This window comes from Sinocyclocheilus grahami, unplaced genomic scaffold (genome assembly GCF_001515645.1).
Source record: "Sinocyclocheilus grahami isolate Dianchi unplaced genomic scaffold, SAMN03320097.WGS_v1.1 scaffold1108.1, whole genome shotgun sequence".
In the NCBI taxonomy this organism is placed as follows: Eukaryota; Metazoa; Chordata; class Actinopteri; order Cypriniformes; family Cyprinidae; genus Sinocyclocheilus; species Sinocyclocheilus grahami.
The window spans coordinates 280,180-304,289 of NW_015506287.1; the positions used below are offsets into that span (position 1 = coordinate 280,180).

The following is a 24,110-nucleotide window of genomic DNA, read 5'->3' on the forward strand; positions in this document are numbered from 1 at the left end:
AGTTCACGATCATTTGCGGTTCATGGATTTCACGTCTGAAAGAGAGACGTACGTGCGTTTTCTGTGCATACGTTCATTCTATGAATCACAACATGTATGCATATTTGAGAGATGATCGTAAGATCAAATTTAGGATGGTTTCTGTGCAACATTTTATAAACGAGGCTTCAAAATCAATTCTAAGCCAGTTTAAAGTGCTGATACTTATATAAATCATTTAATGGCTTCAATCTACATAAATTGCACTTACTGTATGCTTATTGAAGATAAGCTTAACTGACTATTAGGAGCACATTTAAAAAATTTTTACATTTTTATTTTAATTGCTTATGTACTTTTTACTTTATCACATTTATGTAAAACACTTCAAATTACTATTACATAGGACATGCACACTATAAATAAACGTACTGAAGTTTCATACTGAATATCGAAGTCGTTACCAGTTGGCGGGGTTTATGCTCATGAATTTGGATCAAAAACTGAATTAATGCAGCAGACTTCTTACAACTGTTACATAGGTTGTGAACAGTGACTTAATTTTGTAACACAGTGAAGAAATTATTTTTACCTGATTGGTCAGAACACAAAGGTGAAAAAACTTAAGTTTATGCATAGAAAAACTTTAATGATTAAGGTTAAAAGTGAACAGATTCTAAAGGTTTCCTTTAGTAGTCAAGCTAACAACAAGGCACCTTATCCACCACAAATAACATTACTGTATTAAGCAATGCTTCATTGGAGTTTTCTTTTACAGGTGTGGGACAGGCAACCACAAGTGTTTTTTTGTTTGTTTTTTTCTTCTTCATGAAATGCATATACTTTATAGGGAGATGGCAAGTCATTCCACAGTCATCCATCCGTTAATCTTCACTCACCCAAAAACTGACTATGATTATGGTACAAAAGAACCAGGAGACCAAAACCACACCAAGTGTACTTAAGTGGACTTAATTCCTCACAAACAAAGTTAAAGGTGAGAAGATATCTGTGCCCTTAAGAAAGCTTCTAGTTTACTTGTTAAATCTCAAAAGATCCAAACTAATTTGTAGTGCTTCTCAAGATCAAGATCGTTGTATTGAGCAGCAACTTATCCAAGTTCAGGATTTCCAGTCATCTGTGTGTGATCTCACTAGGTTTACTCTTCCCCAGCTCCTTCCTCTTGCTCCATCTCTACCAGAGCTGCGTGACGGCTAGCCTGTGAGCCCTCTTTGAAGAACACCTTCTTGATGACTCCTGCTTTTGGTGCACGGATTGTATGCTGCCCAGAAAGAGAAGGACCCGATCAGTTATAATATGGACTATAACGTGCACTTAATGAGAAAGTGAGCCTCACCTCCATTTTCATGGCAATCATCACCATTAGAGGATCTCCTTTCTGGACCGAGTCTCCAGCCTTGACTAAGACCTAGAAACAAAGCAAAGGCAAGTTCCAGAAGTTGCTTTTTGGGTTCCATGTAGATTAATTAATCATTTGATTTGGGATGCATTATTCTGGTCTCACACAAACTGGGTTTCAACCACAGATGCCTTAACTACCTTTTCGATAGTGCCTGTCATGGGTGCAACAGCGCCACCCTGTGCACTGGAGCCACTAACACCAGCCAGGAACTTGGGCACAGGTACGTCCACCTGGGCACTTCCCTCCTAAACAAGGGCAAAAACAAAACACAAAAAATCATCAATAGTCTTGACTCAATGGTGAAGTGTAATATAAGGATGAAAGAAACCCACCATAGAAAAGATGTGTACGGTGTTGTCCAGAATGACTAGTTTGGGTCGGGACAGCACTCCATTGACGGAGCACCACAGGTAGGTCACGTCTCCCTCCATCTGCAGCTCTCCTGATACATGAAACACCTGACCTCCAGTCTAACAACCACAAATGAAGACGTGTGAAAGTTCATGTTTAGTACATAACATGACACTTAACTTAATGAGACTATGTGAAATAGGGGTGGGCAATATACCAGTAGACACAATTAACTGAAGATAAGCTTAAATATAGATATATATATTGGACTATTGTCTCTATTGTGGTTACATGCTCACGTGATGTTGATGTGTTGCGTGGCCATGAAAACTTATCGTTTGCACACATTTTTAAAGCATTGCACTTTAAAAACAAGCCACTGAAACGCAATCAGCAGCGAAAGAGAATTAATTACGCTATATGTACGTGCTGTCAGAGAGGCGCGTACACATGAAGACGGTTATTTTTGCCGTTTTATAGGCCTTGAACGGTTAAATACACACTAGTGTGTCAAAATGCCCATCTTTGCAAGTATTCTCGTAAACACAGTAATTTATGTCTTAAGGTAAAGCAAATGGCTGTAACAGTATATTGGATCCGGGCAGCTCTTAAAGTGACAGCACTCTAATATTCCTGCTGTCTGTCATTCATGTTAATCAACAACAGAGAGAAAATCTCTCACTGCTCTTGACTAAATCACTTTTGTTACTTTAATAAGAATAAATATATAGTTAATTTACACAGTGAAGAATATGCAGTGTTTTTATACATTTGATTAGTTTATAAAAAAGTAGCATTTCTTATTTTTGTTTTTTTCTCCTATTGCTTGTCATTTTTAGTCTTGCTTGTATTGTTAGTTTCTTATTTAATCACTGACTGTCTTCAGTGAGCTAGTTTTTATTTATTTATTGTTTTTATTTAGGCTAGTATTAGTTTTTTGTGATATGACAAGAATTATGAAATTTCTATAGTATTAGAAATTTTTGATATCATAAAGACCTTATTTAAAGCAAGTTTAAAGCAAAAACATAACTTTATTGTGATACATATATATATATGCAGGTGTGCATATAACATTTTGCAGTCTAAAACAGAACTTACCTCCATACTGTATGTCCCATCTGGATTGTAAGTAATAGCTAATTCCACTTCTGCAAAATAAATATTTATTACTTATTAAATAATAACATTGTCAGAAAGCAAAACATCTTAATGGTGCTACAAATGAGTTTTCTTTTAGCAAAATATAATTTACTATATTTTAAGACACTTCTTGGTGAGATTCACTCATCTATACAGATCTTGCTGTGCAGATTCTATTTAAAGGGGTCATATGATGCTTTTTTAAAGATCATTATTTGGTGTAACAGAATATGTTGACATGCTTTAATGTTCAAAAAACACATTATTTTTCAAATACTGTACATTATTGTAGGTCCTCTATGCCCCGCCTCTCTCAAATGCTTCATTTTCTACAAAGTCCCTCCTTCCGACAAGTGCAGTCTGCTCTGATTGGCCAGCTGACCCAGTGCATTGTGATTGGCCGAACACCGCAAGCACTCGTCGGAAATGTAACGCCCCTTACCATAATTGCGAGCTTCATCTTTCAAAATAAATGTAAAGACAGAGCCCGAAAGGGGAACAAAGTCACGTGACAGACACAGTGATGAAGCTGGTGTGTGTTTGCAGTCCACTGTGATGTGACGCGCTCTCTCTCTCGCTCTCTCACACACACACACACACACACACACCCATTTTTTAGCTGCTGAAAATACTAGTGTTCTAATAATTTTGGCCACCACTGTAGGTGCGGTCACATTTATTATTGGTCTGAAATTTTGCTGACAAAATCCAGTCATTTCAATCACAATCCGTGCGAATGGCAAAAAAGCTCCCCACGCAAACTTCACACGCATTTGGTTTGCTTTGTTTGAAAGTGCTGCAATATTGACAACGGACAACAGACCTTTCCTCAGCAAAATTTTGCTAATGCAACCGTAAAGATTAGAATGAGTGCTTACGTTGTATTGTCGAAGGCAGTATCTGAGTCTCTTCAGAGCGGCTGAGCGATCTTCCCCCCAAACCACCAGTTTAGCGATCATTGGATCATAATGAGCAGAAACTTCATCACCTTACATATGTTCAACAGACATACAGCAGTTAGCAACCAAACATAATTAAAAATAATTAACTTATAAATGCTTTTTTTTTTTAAGACGCTCCATAAGTATATTCTCCACTACACTCGATTGTATTGTCATAATTATTACGTATTTTTCCTTCAGACTTTAAAGGGGTCCTATTATGTTCTTTTACAATTTGATTTTGTTTTGGGGGTGTACTGGAACAGGCTCTCATACTAGGTTGTTCGAAAAACACATTATTTTTCACATATTTTACATTATTACAACACCACTCTCCCCAGTCTGGCATGAACGGCTCGAATAGTTCCTGTATCAAATGAAGGCCCACTTTCTGAAATACGAAATGTGCTGTGATTGGTTAGTTGGGCCCGTGTGTGCTGTGTTTGCTTAGCTGGGCCAGTGTGTGCTGTGACTGGTTAGCTGGGCCAGTGTGTGCTGTGAGATTTTTGTTAAATAAAATATCTCCTTTTGAAGTGGACTTTGAGCTTTGTAACTTTGCAGATCTTTTTTATACTCAAACAGCAACATTACAGACTAACTAAAGTTGAAAAAGTTGAAAAAGTGAAAAAGCTGCAATGCCACAGATGTTTTATGATTTGTTGTGACGTACATCCATGTGTTTTGCCGATTTTATCGGCCGATATGATCCTGTCACAGATATATCTGCATCGGCATGTATGCCACCAATATGAATTTTTTTTTTACAAAACATATAACACAGATAAAATGCTTGCAGATGGTGTAATTACTTAGTTTGTCCAGCAGAGCGTGCTCAATTGTTTGCAACTGATGACCAAGGTCACAGTAGTGACAGCAGTGTTGCCAAGTCTGTGGTTTTCCTGCGGAATCGGGCTACTTTAAAACGGTTGCCGCGGGTTGTTTTTCACGTTATTGAAGCGACCCCAATAACGTGATATTTATCCCATTGAAATGCGAATTGGAACCCCACCAAAAAACATGTATTTTACCCCCCAAAACGCTATTGGGCTAGTTTTGGGTAGCAATTGGGTGGGTTTTGTTGTGAAAACCTGGCAACCCTGAGTGACACAAGCCAAACCTATCACTTCAGTTAAGGAGGTCTCTTTTTCAGGCAGCGCCAGTGTCTTCACGACTCTTAACAGTAAGTTGCTAACTAGTTTGTGAATTACATAACTTACTGTAAAGTTAATAAACAATGACCCCATCTTTTACTCTCACAATGAGCTCATCATACTCATTTGCAACATTAATAGGGCCCGATGATTTCATGGATGGAATCGCGGAATCCAGTCATAAAAACAGAATTTATTGTATAACATGGAATTTTGCGCAATTTGTCATGCGTTTATGTATATATATATATATTCTGGTTATGTATAAAATGAATTCTATATACAGTACCAGTCAATAGTTGAACGGGAAGTGTGTCTAAACTTTAGACTGGTACTGTACTATAATATACACAAAGAATATTGACCGATATCAGACTTTTTTTACTCCCTGATATCGGTATCGGTCCCCAAAAATCCATATCGGTCGGGCTTGAAATAAGACCTAATGTGGATTTTTGTTTCATGCAAACTTCTAAGGGTGAATTTCACAAGACGTAACCAGATCATATTTCAAATGAAAATGAAAAGAAAATTAATAACAGAACAAAACTAAACAAGTATTTGGATAAAGATTTGAAGGCCATTGAGAAAATCTACATTATGACAAAACACACATACTACATATACCTCTCGAAATTTAATTAGCATAATACAAACACAGCAACAAAAATTGTTCTAATATTTTAACATGGGGAAAAAATTTTTTTTTATTTAAAACTGTAAAAAAAACAAACCGCATTCACACGGCTCTGTAAAAACAACTTGAAACTCTGTATTATGCATGCAAGGCCAGTATTTGACGATTTACTTGACACTACATGAACACGCAATCCACATGCGCACGTCGTCACCATTTTTCAAATTCACATTTTTGTAGTTTATACAGAGACAATAATTGTATCATTTTCAAAAATTTGCACTTTGAAACCTGTTTTCAAAAAGTTTGTTTTGAGGCCCCCAAAAACGCCACTGTCATGTACAAACCCAATTCCAAAAAAGTTGGGACACTGTACAAATTGTGAGTAAAAAAGGAATGGAATAATTGACAAATCTCATAAACTTATATTTTATTCACAATAGAATATAGATAACATATCAAATGTTGAAAGTGAGACATTTTGAAATGTCATGCCAAATATTGGCTCATTTTGGATTTCATGAGAGCTACACATTCCAAAAAAGTTGGGACAGGTAGCAATAAGAGGCCGGAAAAGTTAAATGTACATATAAGGAACAGCTGGAAGACCAATTTGCAACTTATTAGGTCAATTGGCAACATAATTGGGTATAAAAAGAGCCTCTCAGAGTAGCAGTGTCTCTCAGAAGTCAAGATGGGCAGAGGATCACCAATTCCCCCAATGCTGCAGCAAAAAATAGTGGAGCAATATCAGAAAGGAGTTTCTCAGAGAAAAATTGCAAAGAGTTTGAAGTTATCATCATCTACAGTGCATAATATCATCCAAAGATTCAGAGAATCTGGAACAATCTCTGTGCGTAAGGGTCAAGGCCGGAAAACCATACTGGATGCCCGTGATCTTCGGGCCCTTAGACGGCACTGCATCACATACAGGAATGCTACTGTAATGGAAATCACAACATGGGCTCAGGAATACTTCCAGAAAACATTGTCGGTGAACCCAATCCACCGTGCCATTCGCCGTTGCCAGCTAAAACTCTATAGGTCAAAAAACAAGCCATATCTAAACATGATCCAGAAGCGCAGGCGTTTTCTCTGGGCCAAGGCTCATTTAAAATGGACTGTGGCAAAAGTGGAAAACTGTTCTGTGGTCAGACGAATCAAAATTTGAAGTTCTTTTTGGAAAACTGGGACGCCATGTCATCCGGACTAAAGAGGACAAGGACAACCCAAGTTGTTATCAGCGCTCAGTTCAGAAGCCTGCATCTCTGATGGTATGGGGTTGCATGAGTGCGTGTGGCATGGGCAGCTTACACATCTGGAAAGGCACCATCAATGCTGAAAGGTATATCCAAGTTCTAGAACAACATATGCTCCCATACAGATGTCGTCTCTTTCAGGGAAGACCTTGCATTTTCCAACATGACAATGCCAGACCACATACTGCATCAATTACAACATCATGGCTGCGTAGAAGAAGGATCCGGGTACTGAAATGGCCAGCCTGCAGTCCAGATCTTTCACCCATAGAAAACATTTGGCGCATCATAAAGAGGAAGATGCGACAAAGAAGACCTAAGACAGTTGAGCAACTAGAAGCCTGTATTAGACAAGAATGGGACAACATTCCTATTCCTAAACTTGAGCAACTTGTCTCCTCAGTCCCCAGACATTTGCAGACTCTTATAAAAAGAAGAGGGGATGCCACACAGTGGTAAACATGGCCTTGTCCCAACTTTTTTGAGATGTGTTGATGCCATGAAATTTAAAATCAACTTATTTTTCCCTTAAAATGATACATTTTCTCAGTTTAAACATTTGATATGTCATCTATGTTGTATTCTGAATAAAATATTGAAATTTGAAACTTCCACATCATTGCATTCTGTTTTTATTCACAATATGTACAGTGTCCCAACTTTTTTGGAATCGCGTTTGTATTTTTCTAAAGGACAGCAGGCAGTTCAACTGCAGGACAAACAAGGGACTCATGAACATCTATCACTAAACAAAACAAAAACAAGCTGTGGATCATTCAGGTAACAACACCGTATTAACAATCAAGTGTATGTAAACTTTTGAACGGGGTCATTTGTATAAAGTCGACTATTTTTTCTTGTGGACAATATATTGTATGTGAAATATCTGATTCAGGCCAGTACTGGATAAAGATTTGAAGGCCATTGAGAAAATCTACATTATGACAAAACACACATACTACATATACCTCTCGAAATTTAATTAGCATAATACAAACACAGCAACAAAAATTGTTCTAATATTTTAACATGGGGAAAAAAATTTTTTTTATTTAAAACTGTAAAAAAAAAAAACGATCCGCATTCACACGGCTCTGTAAAAACAACTTGAAACTCTGTATTATGCATGCAAGGCCAGTATTTGACGATTTACTTGACACTACATGAACACGCAATCCACATGCGCACGTCGTCACCATTTTTCAAATTCACATTTTTGTAGTTTATACAGAGACAATAATTGTATCATTTTCAAAAATTTGCACTTTGAAACCGGTTTTCAAAAAGTTTGTTTTGAGGCCCCCAAAAACGCCACTGTCATGTACAAACCCAATTCCAAAAAAGTTGGGACACTGTACAAATTGTGAGTAAAAAAGGAATGGAATAATTGACAAATCTCATAAACTTATATTTTATTCACAATAGAATATAGATAACATATCAAATGTTGAAAGTGAGACATTTTGAAATGTCATGCCAAATATTGGCTCCAAAAGCATCGTTAGCTAACTAAGGAAGTTAGTTCCATTGAAATCTATTGGTAACGACGGAACTTGTGACCATAGTTGCTTTTGGGAAACGCACCCCAGGTGGGTTTCATTAACACACGCATATATCACAGGCTTCACCATAATGCAGAAGATGCAGAATGTCATATTTACCCCTGGAGCCTCCTCGATGATCTTCTGGTGTCGTCTCTGTACACTACAGTCTCTCTCGAACAGATACACCGCATCGCCGAACTGGTCACCAAACACCTGCACCTCAACGTGTCTAATGCAACAACAAACACTCATGTATTACATCAGAAATGTGACCCTGGCGCACAAAACCGTAGCACGGGTATATTTGTAGCAATAGCCAACAATACATTGTATGGGTCAAAATTATCGATTTTTCTTTTATGCCAAAAATCATTAGGATATTAAGTAAAGATCACGCTCCATGAAGATATTTTGTACACTTCCTACCATAAATATATCAAAACTTAATTTGTGATTAGTAATATGCATTGCTAAGAACTTCATCTGGACAACTTTAAAGGCGATTTTCTTAATATTTAGATTTTTTTGCACCCTCAGATTCCAGATTTTCAAATAGTTGTATCTCGGCCAAATATTGTCCTATCCTAACAAACCATACATCAATGGAAAGCTTATTAATTCACTGGTTTTGTGGTCACATATATATCGGTGTACTGAGCCTGATCAACCAAACAGACCTGGGGTTCTCAACAAACTTCTCGATCAGCATCACGTCGTCGTTGAATGACTTGCGGGCTTCTCTGCGAGCCGATTCCAGCTGCTCGTGAAACTCTGCTTCTGAGTGTGCGATTCGCATTCCCTGCGCGAGGCGGTGCAAATAAAGCGTTGCGATTTCAAGTATGCGTATTATTACAGAACGGTTTAGTGCAAACACAACCTACCTTTCCACCGCCGCCACGAACTGCTTTGATCATCACAGGGTAACCGATCCTTGCGGCCTCGCTTTGAAGTTTGCCATCTGATTGGTCCTCTCCATGGTAACCCTCAATGATGGGCACGCCAGCAGCTGACATAATGTGTTTAGACGTGCTGAAACAAAAACAAAGACGGATTGAAACTTAGAAACTAGAAAGGAAAGTTTAGTTAAATGTTGGCTAGACAAAGCTTTGCCTGAAAGTTAAAGACTACACTATACAGCTATTCAGGCATTGCTAGGTAAGAATTATACTTTTATGGATATAATATACTTTAAAAGAATATACTTGAATGTAATGCAATTTAATGAAAATGTATTATAGTTAATTAATATGAAATGCAAATTCAAAGTAATGCAAAGTTAAATATATTTTATGTAATTTCATAATTCTGTTGTTTTTGAAATAAAGTGCACTGCTGACTGTACTGATAAATATTACAATATTTTTTTATTTACCATAAATGTAATTTCTATTGAAACTTATGCCATGTACTTAAATATACTTTGTAAAAATGAAGTTGCAATTAAATATAAACTTTAAATTCAATATCAAATTACGTAACTTGTATTTGAATCCATTAAATATATATATAATAATGCAATTTAATGAAAATGTATTATAGTTAATTAATATGAAATGCAAATTCAAAGTAATGCAAAGTTAAATATATTTTATGTAATTTCATAATTCTGTTATTTTTGAAATAAAGTGCACTGCTGACTGTACTGATAAATATTACAATATTTTTTTATTTACCATAAATGTAATTTCTATTGAAACTTATGCCATGTACTTAAATATACTTTGTAAAAATGAAGTTGCAATTAAATATAAACTTTAAATTCAATATCAAATTACGTAACTTGTATTTGAATCCATTAAATATATATATATTTTTACATCCCTTGTGAAAATTAACCATGGTTTTATTATAGTAAAGGTGTAGTAACCATAGTTTTTAAAAAAAAATGTTGATTACCATTTGTATAACCACAGTTTTAAATGTAGTAACCGTTTTTTTTTTTGGTAGTAAAACTATGGCTAATTTTCATACGGGATGTGCTTTAGCATGTTAGTCACCACCTCAAAATAAGCGTACGTCTTTAAAGCACGACAAAAGATTATTAAAACAATAATTATTTAAAATGTACTTTCAAGTAAATCTTAATTTGATATTACAAAGGGCACTTTTTAAAAGTTAACCTTAACGGTCTCTCTTTAAGTACACTTACATGGCCTTTATTTTCTTATTTATTTGTGTACATACAGTACTTTCAAAATATACTTTTAAGATCTGAAGTACATTCAGATCAAACGATTAATCGCATCCAAAATAAAAGTTTTTGTTTGCATAATATGTGTGTGTGTACTGTGTATATTTATTATGTATATATAAATACACACACACACAGTAAATATTTACATGTATATATTTATAAATACATTTAATATAAACATAACATCTTTCATGTATGTGTATTTATATTTTATACATAATAAATATACACAGTACACAAACATATATTAAGCAAACAAAAAACTTCATTTTGGATGCGATTAATCGTTTGACAGCACTAATATTAAATACAATTAAGCTCACATTTTCTATGGTATTGTTGCACAGCTGCTACCGTCAAACAACTATATATATATTTGTTTTGTTTATGTAATGTACCTTTTGATTCCCATGTCCCGAATGGCTGATGACGGCGGGCCGATGAAGATGATGCCTTCTTGTTTGCACAGTTCAGCAAACTCTGTATTTTCCGACAGGAATCCATATCCAGGATGGACCGCCTGAACAAAACAGATTTAATCAAGAAAGTCAGACTCCCTATTTAGCTATAAAAAAAAACCATCTTAACATTAGCACACCTGTGCAGAGGATTTCTTGGCGACATCCAGGATCTTGTCCATGCACAGGTAACTCTGCTGAGATGCGGCTGGCCCGATATGATACGCCTCGTCCGCCTGGCATTACAGACCCAGTTATATGACTATATTATCTGCCTATGATCAGAATATGCCAATGCATGTATTTGTGAGTTTTCTCTCACCATGGCCACATGCATGGAAAGTCTGTCTGCATCGCTGTACACCGCAACAGAGCGGACGCCCATCTTCTTAGCCGTCCGCATTACCCGGCATGCTATCTCTCCTCTGTTAGCAATGAGGACTTTCTCAATCCGGCCTGTACATAGAGAAACAACACCTATCAGTGGCATTATGAGTTATAATAATAATAACCAGCATTAGGTAACAACAGCTCTTACCGACAGATGCATGTCTGGTGGATCCTGTGGTCCAGACCGGTGTCCTGCAGACAAGACAGCATGAGATCTGAACACAAGATCTTACTTAATGTGTTTACTAAATAGTCTGAATTGAGTCAAGGGCGAGTTCCTCTGCAGAGGTGACCTCTTCGTTTCATGTAAAACCACAATGCATATTAATAACTACAAGATGCTAAACAACAAAGTGTTCATGCAGAACTGTGCACACATATAGATAAGTTAATTATGCACACCTTGCACCAAATATACATTCATTATTAACAATAACAGCATTTTCTTCCCTAAAATAGGACTTCACGTCAGCATTGACAAAGATACCCTTGCAATGAAATTCATATCTCGAAATGCATTCGTTTAAAAGAGAAATATATGATATTTCAAGCAAAGTTTGAATGTCATTTCTGACAGCTCGACTGATTTCAGTGCAAACTGTTCTGATATACAACCCCATATGTGATGAACGCTATATTGTGTCTTTATATTGTATAATACAGTAGTGTGTAACTTACAGCAGGTGTTTGTTTATAGCTCTGTTGATTCGAGTTTTCAGAAACAGCGCAGCCATGATCACTGTGTTGTTAGCATATAGTGCAACTAATACGACTCTGCTCCAAAACAGCGCGCTAATTTCATATACTTCATGGGTCTCACAGCTTCATTCTCATAAACTCGATGGAACACTTCCAAATATTTATACTCCGTTGAATTATTCCGAGTAAAATGTCATGAAAACGATCATATCAGTGATGCTACGTGTAGCCGCTGGAAAAGCAAACGCATTTAGGTTTGTCCTCGTCCACTTACCGTACATACAGCAGCCAATCAGAAATGGGAGCTTGGAGGCGGGGACTGACGTATGTGTGTAAGGATTGTGGGATATGAAGTACAGTAAGATAATAAATATGCCAGCGCCTTCACTTCAGTTATACTATATAACTTTCGACCCTGTAGCGATTAAAAATTAAACAGCGTACCTCTTGCTTCACAGGGGAGCTACTTTTCTCTGTTTATGAATATAACGTGACACTCACGGGCCAATGACATTGTGTATGCAGTTTCCCGCCAAATCCGTCCCCTCAGAAATAACAAGGTTCCGTTCTAAATCGCGTCTTCTCTGAGTAAGTACTTCTTTTAAATAAGTAATTATTTAGCATTACAAGTATATTTTATATAGTATAAATGTAAGTAATATGAATGTTGTGCTTCTCGTGACAGTGTCATTTGGATGTGCCCTTCAGAATCTCACAGAAAGCATGGAATCCGGGTAATTGTGTACTTTTGTGTTTAAAAAAAATAATGGGGAACATTTCTCAGGTTATATTTAGTTCAAAAATGCTTTATTTTTATTTTTTCCAGACACAAGCTTTAAAGCCTTACCTATGAAAACGCCAAAGACAAAGTAGTGGGGCACGTTAGTGCTTTTAGTTATTATGGCGCCCGCAGTTGGACTCATCTTCCAGAAGAGATCAGATGTGCTAAAACATTAGTCACATTTAAATCCAGACTCAAAACTCATCTGTTTAGCTGTGCATTTAGTGAATGAGCACTGTGCTACGTCAGAACTGATTGCACTATATTTTATGTATAATCTTTTTCTATTCTTAACTGTTTTAAATTCATTTTAAATCAATTTTCGTTTTTATTTTAAAAGTTTGTATTATTTTTTTTAATGATTATTTTAATTGCTTTTATGTAAAGCACTTTGAATTACCATTGTGTATGAAATGTGCTACATATAGACAGTGTTGGGGGTAACGCATTACAAGTAACACGAGTTACGTAATCAGATTACTTTTTTCAAGTAACTAGTAAAGTAACGCATTACTTTTTAATTTACAAGAGAATATCTGATGTAGCGAATCAGCTCATGGGGAAATATGAATAATTAACCATAACTAGTTATAATTAACTATTCATATTTTAGATCCACTGTAGATATTTAGCTGACCACTCAGGGTCAACTGTCTTGTCAATTCTAAGAACGTTAATTTCCTGGTTAAGGGAAATAACTTTCTTACTGTACAATTCTATAAGCTTGTAACGTAAATCTGCATTGTTATAGGTCTGCGTGACTCTTGATGTCTTAGGCCTAATTGAAAGGAGGAATTATGGTATGCTTCTGTAGCCTGACGACGAGTAATTTTAACCGTTGTTCATGTGAACTCAGACAGCCTGATGCTTGGTTTATAGACTATTTGTGGGTGGCTGTTTGTTGTTTCACCTATCAATTCGTGTCGATAAAGTATAATAGGGTAAATTATACCCTATTATACTTTATAATAGGGTATACCCCCCCATTAAAAAAAAACAAAACAAGTGGGCTCCCCCAAAGTTCACGGTATAGTTCGAACACTGGCTACATAAATAAACTTGCCTATATAGGATATATTGTCAGAATATAGGAACTTGATGTTGACTGATTTGCGAAGAATACCATGACTAGGATATGAAATACTATCTAAAGGAAAAAAAAAGTCATCCATAATATCTTTATTTAAAATGTAATATAAGCTATTTGATCATTTTAAGCAACAGTAACCCCCCCCCCCAAATATGAAACAGCACAATTGTAAAAGTTCACATTCAGAAATATAACACCTTTTTATTTTTTGGACAACATTAGAATTAACCTCTGATTCCCCTCAATCATCAGTTCTCTAATTATAGGCCTAATTTACTTTCAACAAGGCTTGTTTTAAAGGGGTCATATGATGCGATTTCAAGTTTTCCTTTCTCTTTGGAGTGTTACAAGCTGATTGTGCATAGATAAGATCCCTGAAGTTGCAAAGACTAAAGTCTCAAAACCAAAGAGATATTCTTTATCAAAGTTAAGACTCTGCCACGCCCTAGTCTAAACATTCATTCTCCTATCATTTTGTAATTCACTCAGTTCGTCCTTCAGTTGTTGGAGCTTCATAATCATGATGTAACATTAGCACTTAGTGTTTAGTCTTTGCAGTCTAACACTACTTTGGTCAAAACCATTTTCTTATTACAAAAATCAGCATTTTTTCCCCATGGCGTTTCACAAGAAGTGTTTGAGATTCACATGTAAAACCTGCACTTATCATAATCATTCCGTTGAATGTACATACCTTGTCATGGACCAAAACCTTCAGACATCAGAATGACCATAGTCTATAAAAAGCACATTTCTGACAGTATTTCATGTCAGTCGCATTTTAATTGTTTACCGAGATAATTTAAAGCAATATCCACACAATGTAACACATAATTAAATCTTGTGATCTTCACATTACACATCTAGAGTCTCAGAGTTGTTCGTAGCCTTGGTTACGGCGTTCTCTGACGAGCACATACGTCAGAATGGCAATGAGGCAAACTGCTGCAGCTACAGCACCAAGAATAATGGGGATCATGCGCTTGTTGTAATCATCCCAGCACTCAACCTCTGAAATCAAGACGTGAGAAATCCTGTTATTCTTGGGTAAATAGGTTAACCGAATACAGATGTGTTTAAACTGATATATGTAGTATATAAAAATAGCATCTCTACGGTCTATGATGTGAAATGTATGTACCTTTTCCAAACGCTTCATTATTCAGATCAAAGGCTTGAATCTGGAGTGGCACCAGTTTGACTCTGAAGTAGCTTGCCAGTATCAGAGTTGTCTGAGACTTGCATTGGAAGCTTAGGCCATTTTTTGCTTTGAATAGCTTTTCGTGATTTACAACTCCTACGTAGGTTTTAGCTGTGGATTAAATGTATAAAATGTACTTAGTTCAAGATATTTTTTTATGTTAAAATACAATCTCTTAACCCAATTTATTGTTCCTTGTCTACTATACAGTAAAGTATGCCATTCACGGGTTTATCTCCCCCAAAAGTGTAAACAGTGAGCCTGGCAAAAATTTACATTTACATGCCAAAAAATTGTGTAAACTCTTCATGTGTTTTGTTTATGCATTTTGGCTATTCATTTAAATGACCACACAGTTCTGAGGGCCTGAAAATGCAAACTTTTGAAAACTATGGAAGGCTGACATTCTGGCCATGTTTGAATGTGTAATACTCTTTTAAAGGAGACTGACTTCTAGATTTACCCACATATTAATCCTTTCTTTAGTTTATTGCAGCGTTGCTTTTCTGATATCTACTGTGCTAGAGTAAATTAATTAATCTAACTTAAGTCTGACATCATACACAATGTACCAGTGCGCTATCCTCATGAACAAATATACACTGTAAAAAATGCTGGGTTGTTTCAACCCAACATTGGGTCAAATATGGACTAACCCAACTTTTGGGTTAAAAATGTAATGTAAAAAATGTACCCAATAGCTGGGTTAGTCCATATTTGACCCAAAGTTGGGTTGAAACAATCCAGCATTTTTTACAGTGTAATGTCTGATGTTTGCATACAATTTTAGCAATTTTATCGGCTTCTGTGCATGTTGTCACATTAACATGCACAAACAGTGTGTTTTGACAGATCAAATTTCACCCGTTCCATTTAAAGACTTTTGGCCCCATCTGCCTTCCATAGTAAATGATACCATTATGTTCTCTGTGTAAACTGTAAAAGTATGAATTTGTGAAAACGGTAACATTGAGCACATGTGCATGTTTCTTTACAAAGTGACATCGCTAACTACTGGCATACAGTATTGTTAATCGTTTTCGCAGATTTGTGTGAATGGGGACTGTTTTGACAACATTGTCATCTGTAAGTGAAGATTTTCAAAAGCGCAAAGGAAAAAGTACATCGTTTTGTTTTTAGTGTATTGTTGTAGCATAAACGTACCATTAGAGCAGTCTGCTCGAATCTGTCAGTCTCTTTAGCTTAACCAATAGCGAGAGACTGGGGCGTGACTACTGTAGCAGGCTGAGCCAAAGAGTGTTTAGCCGGTTTGGTACTAAAGGCCTTCAGTTTTTACGTCTAAGCGAGGGTACGCGTACAGTGCATGTGATGCAAATTTCATCACCAGAAGAGTATGTGTGTACTATTTGAGCACCGGCCGATTTTTATAACAGATTTTTGTAACTCTGTACACATAGATTAGGGGTGTTGAAATTAACCGTTGCATGCGCATCGATTTCACGTGCGCTTAGTGTTTGTTGTCCTGAAGCTCAATCGCGGCTGCAGTTAAATGCACTTGCCTCTCCGAATACTTTTTATGAAACGAAATTGATGTAAACGCAGTCAGTGTTTGTCCACAGTCAGGACAAAACATCTGATATGTCAAAATAGATCTGTGCATTAGTGTGAATGCAGCCTATTAAAGCTGCCGCTGTCTATGATCTCATCAGTAAATCAAACAGCAATAACCCATAAACCCATAAATTTGATTGTCTGTAAACGTTTGGATACTTAAAGCACTCTCAGATACTGAAAGAACTTTTTGTTTATCACTTGTAATTGTCTTTTATTGCCCCCTTTATTACTTTATATTTGTTTGAATGTTTTGAAGCTATATTTATTTGGTTAGGTTCTTAACAATTGTTTTGATTTATTTTTAATTTGTAATTATTTTAAAAAGTAGCCTGCTTATACAATTTAATAAAAATGCACAAAATACATTTTATATAATCATGATCAGGGGTGGTTCTAGGGTGAGTAGATATCTGGGGCTTAGCCCAGAGGCATCCATGTACCATGTGTCAAAATACATGGGATATGCTTACTAATATATATATATATATATATATATATATATATATATATATATATAAATAAAATATTATGGGGCTTTACTGAAAACATTCGGGGCTTAGCCCACCCCTAGCGCTGCCCCTGATCATGATGCATCATGATATCGAATCAAATCGTTGACATCATAATCGTAATTGACTCAAATTTTGAAACTATCAACGATTTACACCCTAAAGTAGATCGCACATGCGCAATGACTTTTATGATGAGTTTTGCACTAATCATTTGTTCCACAAGGTGGCAACGCTGGCCGTTGTTTCACAGTAGAAAATGAAACTAAATAGATGGAACAAAAACTTGCCAAAATACTGTACACAGAGACAGAAAACAGTGTAAAACAAGGATAAAAATTGGTTGTGTTTTTACAAGATGAAGGAATTTGATGGAAATGTTTGCATCTTAATCAAGATGTGTGGAGTTTCTTCTCGACAGGTATAGTAAGCGAAATTCAGATTTTTGCCACTTGTTAACTCTCAAACCCCAGATAAAATATTAACATATATTTTTATGATAAGAATAATCGTGATAATAAGTGCGTAATAATGTTTTTTGTAAAGGTTGTAGTGTAATTTATACTTACTCTGGCAATTTTTACAAGGGGGGACAGGTCTCAGAAGACCTCTGACAGTATTCACATAGGAGAGATCACCTTCCTGCAAGTGTGGGGAAATTTTGCATTGCATGTTGATTAAGGCTGCTTGTTTTGCACGTTTAACCTCAAAGAGAAAACTTATCATAGAGATAAAAGCTACTGTAGGTACCTTGATGAAAGTGAACTCCAGATGTCCACCATCAAACTCCAGTGAGAAAACAGACTTTTGGCTCCCACATTCTCCCCTGACTTGTGTAAAGCTGGGATTCACGTTGAAATAATACTTCTTCTGCAATACAAGTGTGGAATACAGTGTGATTACTGCATCAGCATCTTGTTAGTATGAAAATCCTGTAAAATTAACAATAAAAAAAAAATATCATGAGCTAAAGATCAAGACACTTAAATTTGGTGTGGCTGCACAGGAATTGTAGGCATAGCAGAAAACAACAACAACAATAATAATAATAATTCAAATGAAATGAAAATGAAAAAATCAAATGTACAAAATTGTTTTTACATCCCAGTAGACATGACATTGTACTCTTTGAGTGGACTGAATGCATTGGGCACAGTGAAAAAGATACTGGCAAAAAAGTTAAATGTTTAATATTATAGAAATAACATACTTTTAAAGAATATACTTAAGTGCAAACTTAATGTAATGTTTTCAGATGTTTAACTGCAAATTAATTGTAATTAAATGAAAATGTATTATAGTTTACAATTATATTAATTTAGCTGAACATTTAAGTATTTTGTCTTATCCACTTAATTAGGACTTAAGTACATTTTAAGTAACATACTTTTGTCATTTCTATTGAAACTTGCATGTAATGTATTTAAATATGCACATATATTAACTTTAAATGTAATATTGATTAAGACGCTACAGGTAAAATTACTTTACATGTATTTTAGTATGTTAGTTGACGCATCAAAAATAAGTGTACTTTTTATAGTATTCAAAATGCATTTTTAAGTAAAAGCTTTAATTTGACAGTGCACTTGTTAAAAGTATACGTAAGAGTGTTATGAAACTGATGAAAGCGTACTTAAATTACACTCAAGTGGCTCTTTATTCCATTAATATTCCATTATTTGCAAGTAGTGTTTTTAAAATAAACTTAAGATTTGAGGTTCACTACAAGTGCACATTCAATACAATTAAGAGTACTTATTTCTTACAAGGGATTACAATAAGGTTTTTCACTTTATAGTTTGTCTTAATTATGGGCTATTCCATTCCACCATCAAACAATGTAAAATATTAGAAATATGTACTCTTAAGGATGCTGAACCATTGTAAAACTGTTGTGCCCATTCAAGTTCTGCACGTTTTTTTCTGAGCCGTTGACAATGTTGGTGGTAAACCAAGTGAGTTCTCACCCCTTTCTAGAATATGCTGAGGAGCTGAATAAAAATGCTGAGAAAATAACAAACTTACTTTGTTCTCTCGCACCATGTACTCCACTCCCAAACTGGCCCGCACACACACTTTGCCCTGAGGGCTCCTCAAGGTGTACAGAAACTCAGGCGGGATGCTTTCTTTGGGCTGGAGAACGGGTCTCTGGGACAGATTCGTAATGGGAGGATCACTGTTGATGATGGCAGGAACTTCGTCCGCTGTAGCTGAAAGTTGAAGAGGGTTTGAGGCTAGAGAGCTTCCTGTAAGCACAAAACAGCGGGGGGCTTTAATACCATTTCGTGAAGTGTTAACCAACACAGAGCTACCAGGACCAATCATTGATGCTGTTAAACTGACTCAGTGTTGCTTTGTTCTGGGTTCTCAGAAATTAGGCTAGAACTTACTAGAACTTTATAGTTATAAATCTATTTATAAATCAATGTTTCTCGTTATAAATCATCATTTATAAGAATATATGCAAAGTTTTGTACCATAAAAATCACTATTTGACTTCAAATGAAAGGTGAATCAACTCACCTAGCCGATGCATGGAAGACAGCAGAAGAAGCAAAGCGGTCTGGTAACTTGCGTGAGTCATTTTGAGAAAGTAGCTCTTGTGTTTCAGGGCAGTTGCTCTTATGGTATCAGCTCTGAAGCCACGGTAAAATAATGCACATGTGGTTGTGGAGGAGGACACTTATGCTTTGATGCTGTCAGCAATTGTCTGACATCAGGAAGCTTCTTTAGCCAAGCCCACGATTAGTAGACCAAATAATGATATCAGTAAAAACTCTATATTGGTGTAAAACATACAGTATATTCCAGTTCAAGAGTTTTAGTTTTAAATTGAATTTCTAAGCAATCTAGACATCTCTTTGATTAAAAAGTAGAAATGTACTCAATTTAGTGCCACCAACAGGTCAGTTGTCACTAATATTTGCCATACTTTTTCGTTGGAGAAAAAATGCAGTCAGTGCCCCAAAGGGTTCAATGACACAGCAACTTGAAATACCAATAACTTGAATAAATAAATTTTCGTGGAGCTTCAGCATGTGAGCAATTTTTCAAATCTTCCACATTCATTGCAACTAACAGCAACTTTGTTCACTGCTCAACCATATGCACAACTGTTTTGTGTAAGTGTGTAACTTTTTGCTTTTTGTAATGTGTGAACGATGCAGATCACTCAGACATGTCTGTTCACACTTTGTGTGCTCGGTTCACTTTTTTACTTCCCTTTCCACTTTGGTTGGTTTGAGTGTGTGTCTGTGTGTCTTCAAGTTTCTTGTTTATTTATTTATATATTTTTTAAGTTTAAAATGTGTAAGTGCATTCCATGTTGTTATATATTAATTTGAAAATTATCTTACCAATAATCATTACATATATGAAAAAATGCAATTTTAATTAAAAAAATTACTTGACAAACACGTTTCAGTTTCTAAATCAAGTTATTTATACTTTTTTGTGGTGCTTAAAAGTAAAAAAAAAAAAGACTTTGTAGATTAATTGACTTTGCAATTAAAAGGGAAAAAAAGCAGGTAGTCATTGTAACAGAGCCGACGAGACGAAAGGCATGCAGATTCATATGCAAAGCTTTATTCTGAAACATGGTCAAAACAGGCAAGGGTCGGACAATGGCAAACAGGTATTCAGAGGGCAAGACAGAAGAGTACTCAGATAAACAGGTGTAGGTTGATAGATGGCAAACATAATCCAAAGGATGAGGCAAGAGATTAATCCACAGACAGATAATAAATCCAGGCGAGGTGCGAACAGAATCCAGACAACAAGACGAGAGAGAAATCCAAAACAGGCAGGTAATCAGGAAACAGACAATCAGGCAAAACTAGACGTGACTAAACTGGACTGTAACTAGAAACTAGATAAAACTCAGAAAGGATACTGGCTCCGTAAAGTGCTACCACAGGGTGTCCGCGGGTCCTTAAAAAGTCTTAAAATGTCTTAAATTCGGATTCGATGGGTCTTAAATTTTTTTTGGTCTCATTACCGCTAAAATATCTTCAGTCTGTGATAGACCTAATGACGGTACAATCATTGGACAGACCGACCCGCGGTAAGTTACTGCGTCATCAGAGAGAATTGCAGTAAATTAGCAGAATACAGAATACAAGCTCGCGCTGAGACACTCTGTTTGTCTCGAGACTTCAGAACAAATGAGCGTGACAGCACACATAAACTCAGAAGAAACACACTGAGGTAAAATTCTAAATGTTTAGTTTATTCATAACATGATATAGTTAAATAACACCATTACAAGTGAGCTATTTTGCTCAATATTCTCACGAGGCAAAAAAAAACAACAACTTAAAAACACCTAATTTACAGAGTGCACACATTACGTGAAGTCTAGTGCGCGTGCGCATTTACAGTGCGCTCTTTTATGGCATGATTCAGTCTATTAAAATACATTCAGAATGATCACAAATTCAAGACATGGGGGCAGAAAATTTGTATATTTATACCACTTCATATAGTTAATCAAGTTCACATAGAAGAGTGCCTTTTTTCTCCAAAATTACACTATTTCAAATGTGATATTTTTACAACAGTTCAATAAACTGTAAGTTTTATTAAGAGACTTACGTTTTAGACACCATATTGCCTGTTTTTGCACTATTTCGCCAACAAAAATAATTCCAAACAAAGCCACAGCCATTCATGTCCTGCATTAATCGGTGTGTAAATACATCTAAATGCAAAGATGAATTTTGTTGATACTGATTTCATTTGCAACAGCCCATTAATTGTAAGAATTTGACTCAAAAGATAATGCACACTTATAGAAAAATGGCTTTATAAAGGTAAAATGCCCATAAAAAGTTCAAATCTATTTAAACTTATTGGAAAAGATTAATTTCTATCTGACCACCACACATTATTTATTGCAGTTGTAATTATTGTTATTTGCAGTGTAAATTATTTAATCTGACTGGTAGCAGCCCTATAGTGTATATTGAATTTATTGATCAATTGTAATAATTTGTAAGATGATGCATACATCTAAAAAGGTTAAAAATAGGCCTTTGTAAAGGTAAATATGCAGATTTAAGTATGTAAAAGCTGATAGAACACTGAAAACTGAAAATATTGCTTCAGAATAAATTTACTCCACCAAAAATCTCAGTGATGCAGTTATTTTGCGGGGATATTTTGTATGGAATATTGTCTGCTGATATGAGAAGTTCAATGTATATCATAGTAATAAATATAATTTATTACAGCAATGATATTTTGTTTTCTTTTTAATTTATACACATTAAATATTACATATATGTATGTAATAAAATGTGTATTTCCATTACAGGTTTAGGTCTTAAATTTCATATAAGGTGGTATTAAAAAGGTCTTAAAAAGTCTTAAATTGAACTTGTTCATATCTGCAGAAACCCTGTACCACGAGGAGAGCGATATATGCAAACAATACTCGGCAGTGAGGAAGAGGAAGTCCATGGCTTATGTAGGGTGTTTGATTGGTTGCAGCTGTGTGTGTAATCAGTACAAGGGATGATGGAAAATGTAGTCCGGGGTGACATGCAACAGTTTGTGTAGTGTGAGAGTCAATGTAACTGGAAGGCAACATCTAAATGCAATGTTGTCTAAATGGACAACTGTTCAACTCAAACGATGAGCATTCCTCTTAAAAGATCTTTAAAGACAACCTGATGGCTTCATTTTTAAGTAATTTTTTAATATTTTGAATATTTTGCTTAATAGTAATAATATTTTGAATATTTTGCTTGCTATTTCTCATTTTGAGTGACATGCACGTTGCAAAATGAGCAAAACAAAAGCATTGAACAAATTACCAACACTTCAAAAATGTTAAATGCAGTGTTGGAGAAAGTTACTTTTAAAAGTAATGCATTACAGTATTGCGTTACTCCATAAAAAAGTAACTAATTGTTTTACTTAGTTACTTTTTATGGAAAGTAATGCTTTACGTTACTTTTGCATTACTTTTTGTCAACTGGGCTGAGCTTGCTTATTTCTTAAAAAAAACAAAAACAACAAAGCTTATATTTTTTGTAACTGTAAAGACCCTTTTACCCCAAAAGTGATATTAATAAGTACCAGGCTGAAGGACAGGTGGGCTGCCAGTGAATCAATGGGAAAACAAAGTAACTTGCATTACTTATTTGAAAAAGTAACTCAGATATTTTCTTGTAAATTCAAAAGTAATGCTTTACTAGTTACTTGAAAAAAGTAATCTGATTACATAACTCCCAACATTGGTTAAATGTACAGAGACAACTACAGTGACAACATTATGTCAGTTATGTTTCCTTATTAATGATAATTAATTTATAATGTATTAAATATAAAACTCTTCAAAGCTCATAACTAAAAAAAAGTGAAATATAGCTATTAAAATATAATTCTATATGATGCATCACACATACATTTCTGAGAACATCCTGTTAATGTTTCATGTAATTAATATCTTGTTAAATATAATATGAACATTTAATATATATGCTAAGGTAACGTTAATTAATATAGTTTATTATTTTATAAAAAACTGTTAATTAAAACATTTGTTTTTACTGCATTTTACATTATTGTTCTATTAAAATTACACACAATTTTTTAAAATGTTTTTATTAGTAAATTCTCTTCAGTATGTTGAAGTAACTCCGTAGAGACTCAGTTTGGTGCGAGATCATGTCTTTAATTCCATGAGGGGGAAATACACCGCACAGGTCAAAGGTAGAGGGGACAAAGTATGGCCTTAAATACACAATGCTGCTTTTGTCAATTTACTTAACGCAACT

At 35.3% G+C, this 24,110-nt stretch overlaps 2 protein-coding genes across 2 annotated transcripts; both read right to left on the bottom strand.

Annotated features, from left to right (window-relative positions):
- Positions 1–801: 801 nt before the first annotated feature.
- On the bottom strand, positions 802–12,432 carry mccc1 (methylcrotonyl-CoA carboxylase subunit). The gene is made up of 16 exons (XM_016252432.1): positions 12,149–12,432; positions 11,619–11,662; positions 11,403–11,536; positions 11,221–11,316; positions 11,021–11,142; positions 9,310–9,457; positions 9,106–9,227; positions 8,420–8,657; positions 5,324–5,327; positions 3,775–3,884; positions 3,051–3,069; positions 2,855–2,925; positions 1,735–1,872; positions 1,540–1,647; positions 1,337–1,408; positions 802–1,261 (listed from the first exon to the last, which is right to left on the bottom strand). Exons 1-16 carry the CDS (start codon positions 12,202–12,204, stop codon positions 1,139–1,141), a joined length of 1,605 nt encoding a protein of 534 aa, XP_016107918.1. The 5' UTR covers positions 12,205–12,432; the 3' UTR covers positions 802–1,138.
- A 2,479-nt stretch (positions 12,433–14,911) lies between these two features.
- On the bottom strand, positions 14,912–19,967 carry LOC107566879 (lysosome-associated membrane glycoprotein 3-like). Its single transcript, XM_016252438.1, has 6 exons — positions 19,852–19,967; positions 19,354–19,574; positions 18,076–18,195; positions 17,895–17,967; positions 15,182–15,352; positions 14,912–15,051 (listed from the first exon to the last, which is right to left on the bottom strand). Exons 1-6 carry the CDS (start codon positions 19,910–19,912, stop codon positions 14,912–14,914), a joined length of 786 nt encoding a protein of 261 aa, XP_016107924.1. The 5' UTR covers positions 19,913–19,967.
- Between the last annotated feature and the right edge of the window lie 4,143 nt (positions 19,968–24,110).

Excerpts from the sequence above, each read along its gene's own strand:
- mccc1 (XM_016252432.1), bottom strand. The coding sequence starts at position 12,204 with ATGGCTGCGCTGTTTCTGAAAACTCGAATCAACAGAGCTATAAACAAA. Across the intron at positions 9,228-9,309 it reads TTCGTGGCGGCGGTGGAAAG|GGAATGCGAATCGCACACTC; the intron begins GTAGGTTGTGTT and ends CGCCTCGCGCAG. Across the intron at positions 1,873-2,854 it reads ATGGGACATACAGTATGGAG|ACTGGAGGTCAGGTGTTTCA; the intron begins GTAAGTTCTGTT and ends TGTGGTTGTTAG.
- LOC107566879 (XM_016252438.1), bottom strand. The coding sequence starts at position 19,912 with ATGACTCACGCAAGTTACCAGACCGCTTTGCTTCTTCTGCTGTCTTCC. Across the intron at positions 19,575-19,851 it reads GTCTTCCATGCATCGGCTAG|GAAGCTCTCTAGCCTCAAAC; the intron begins GTGAGTTGATTC and ends TTGTGCTTACAG. Across the intron at positions 15,353-17,894 it reads CCCTTGTAAAAATTGCCAGA|CTAAAACCTACGTAGGAGTT; the intron begins GTAAGTATAAAT and ends TTTAATCCACAG.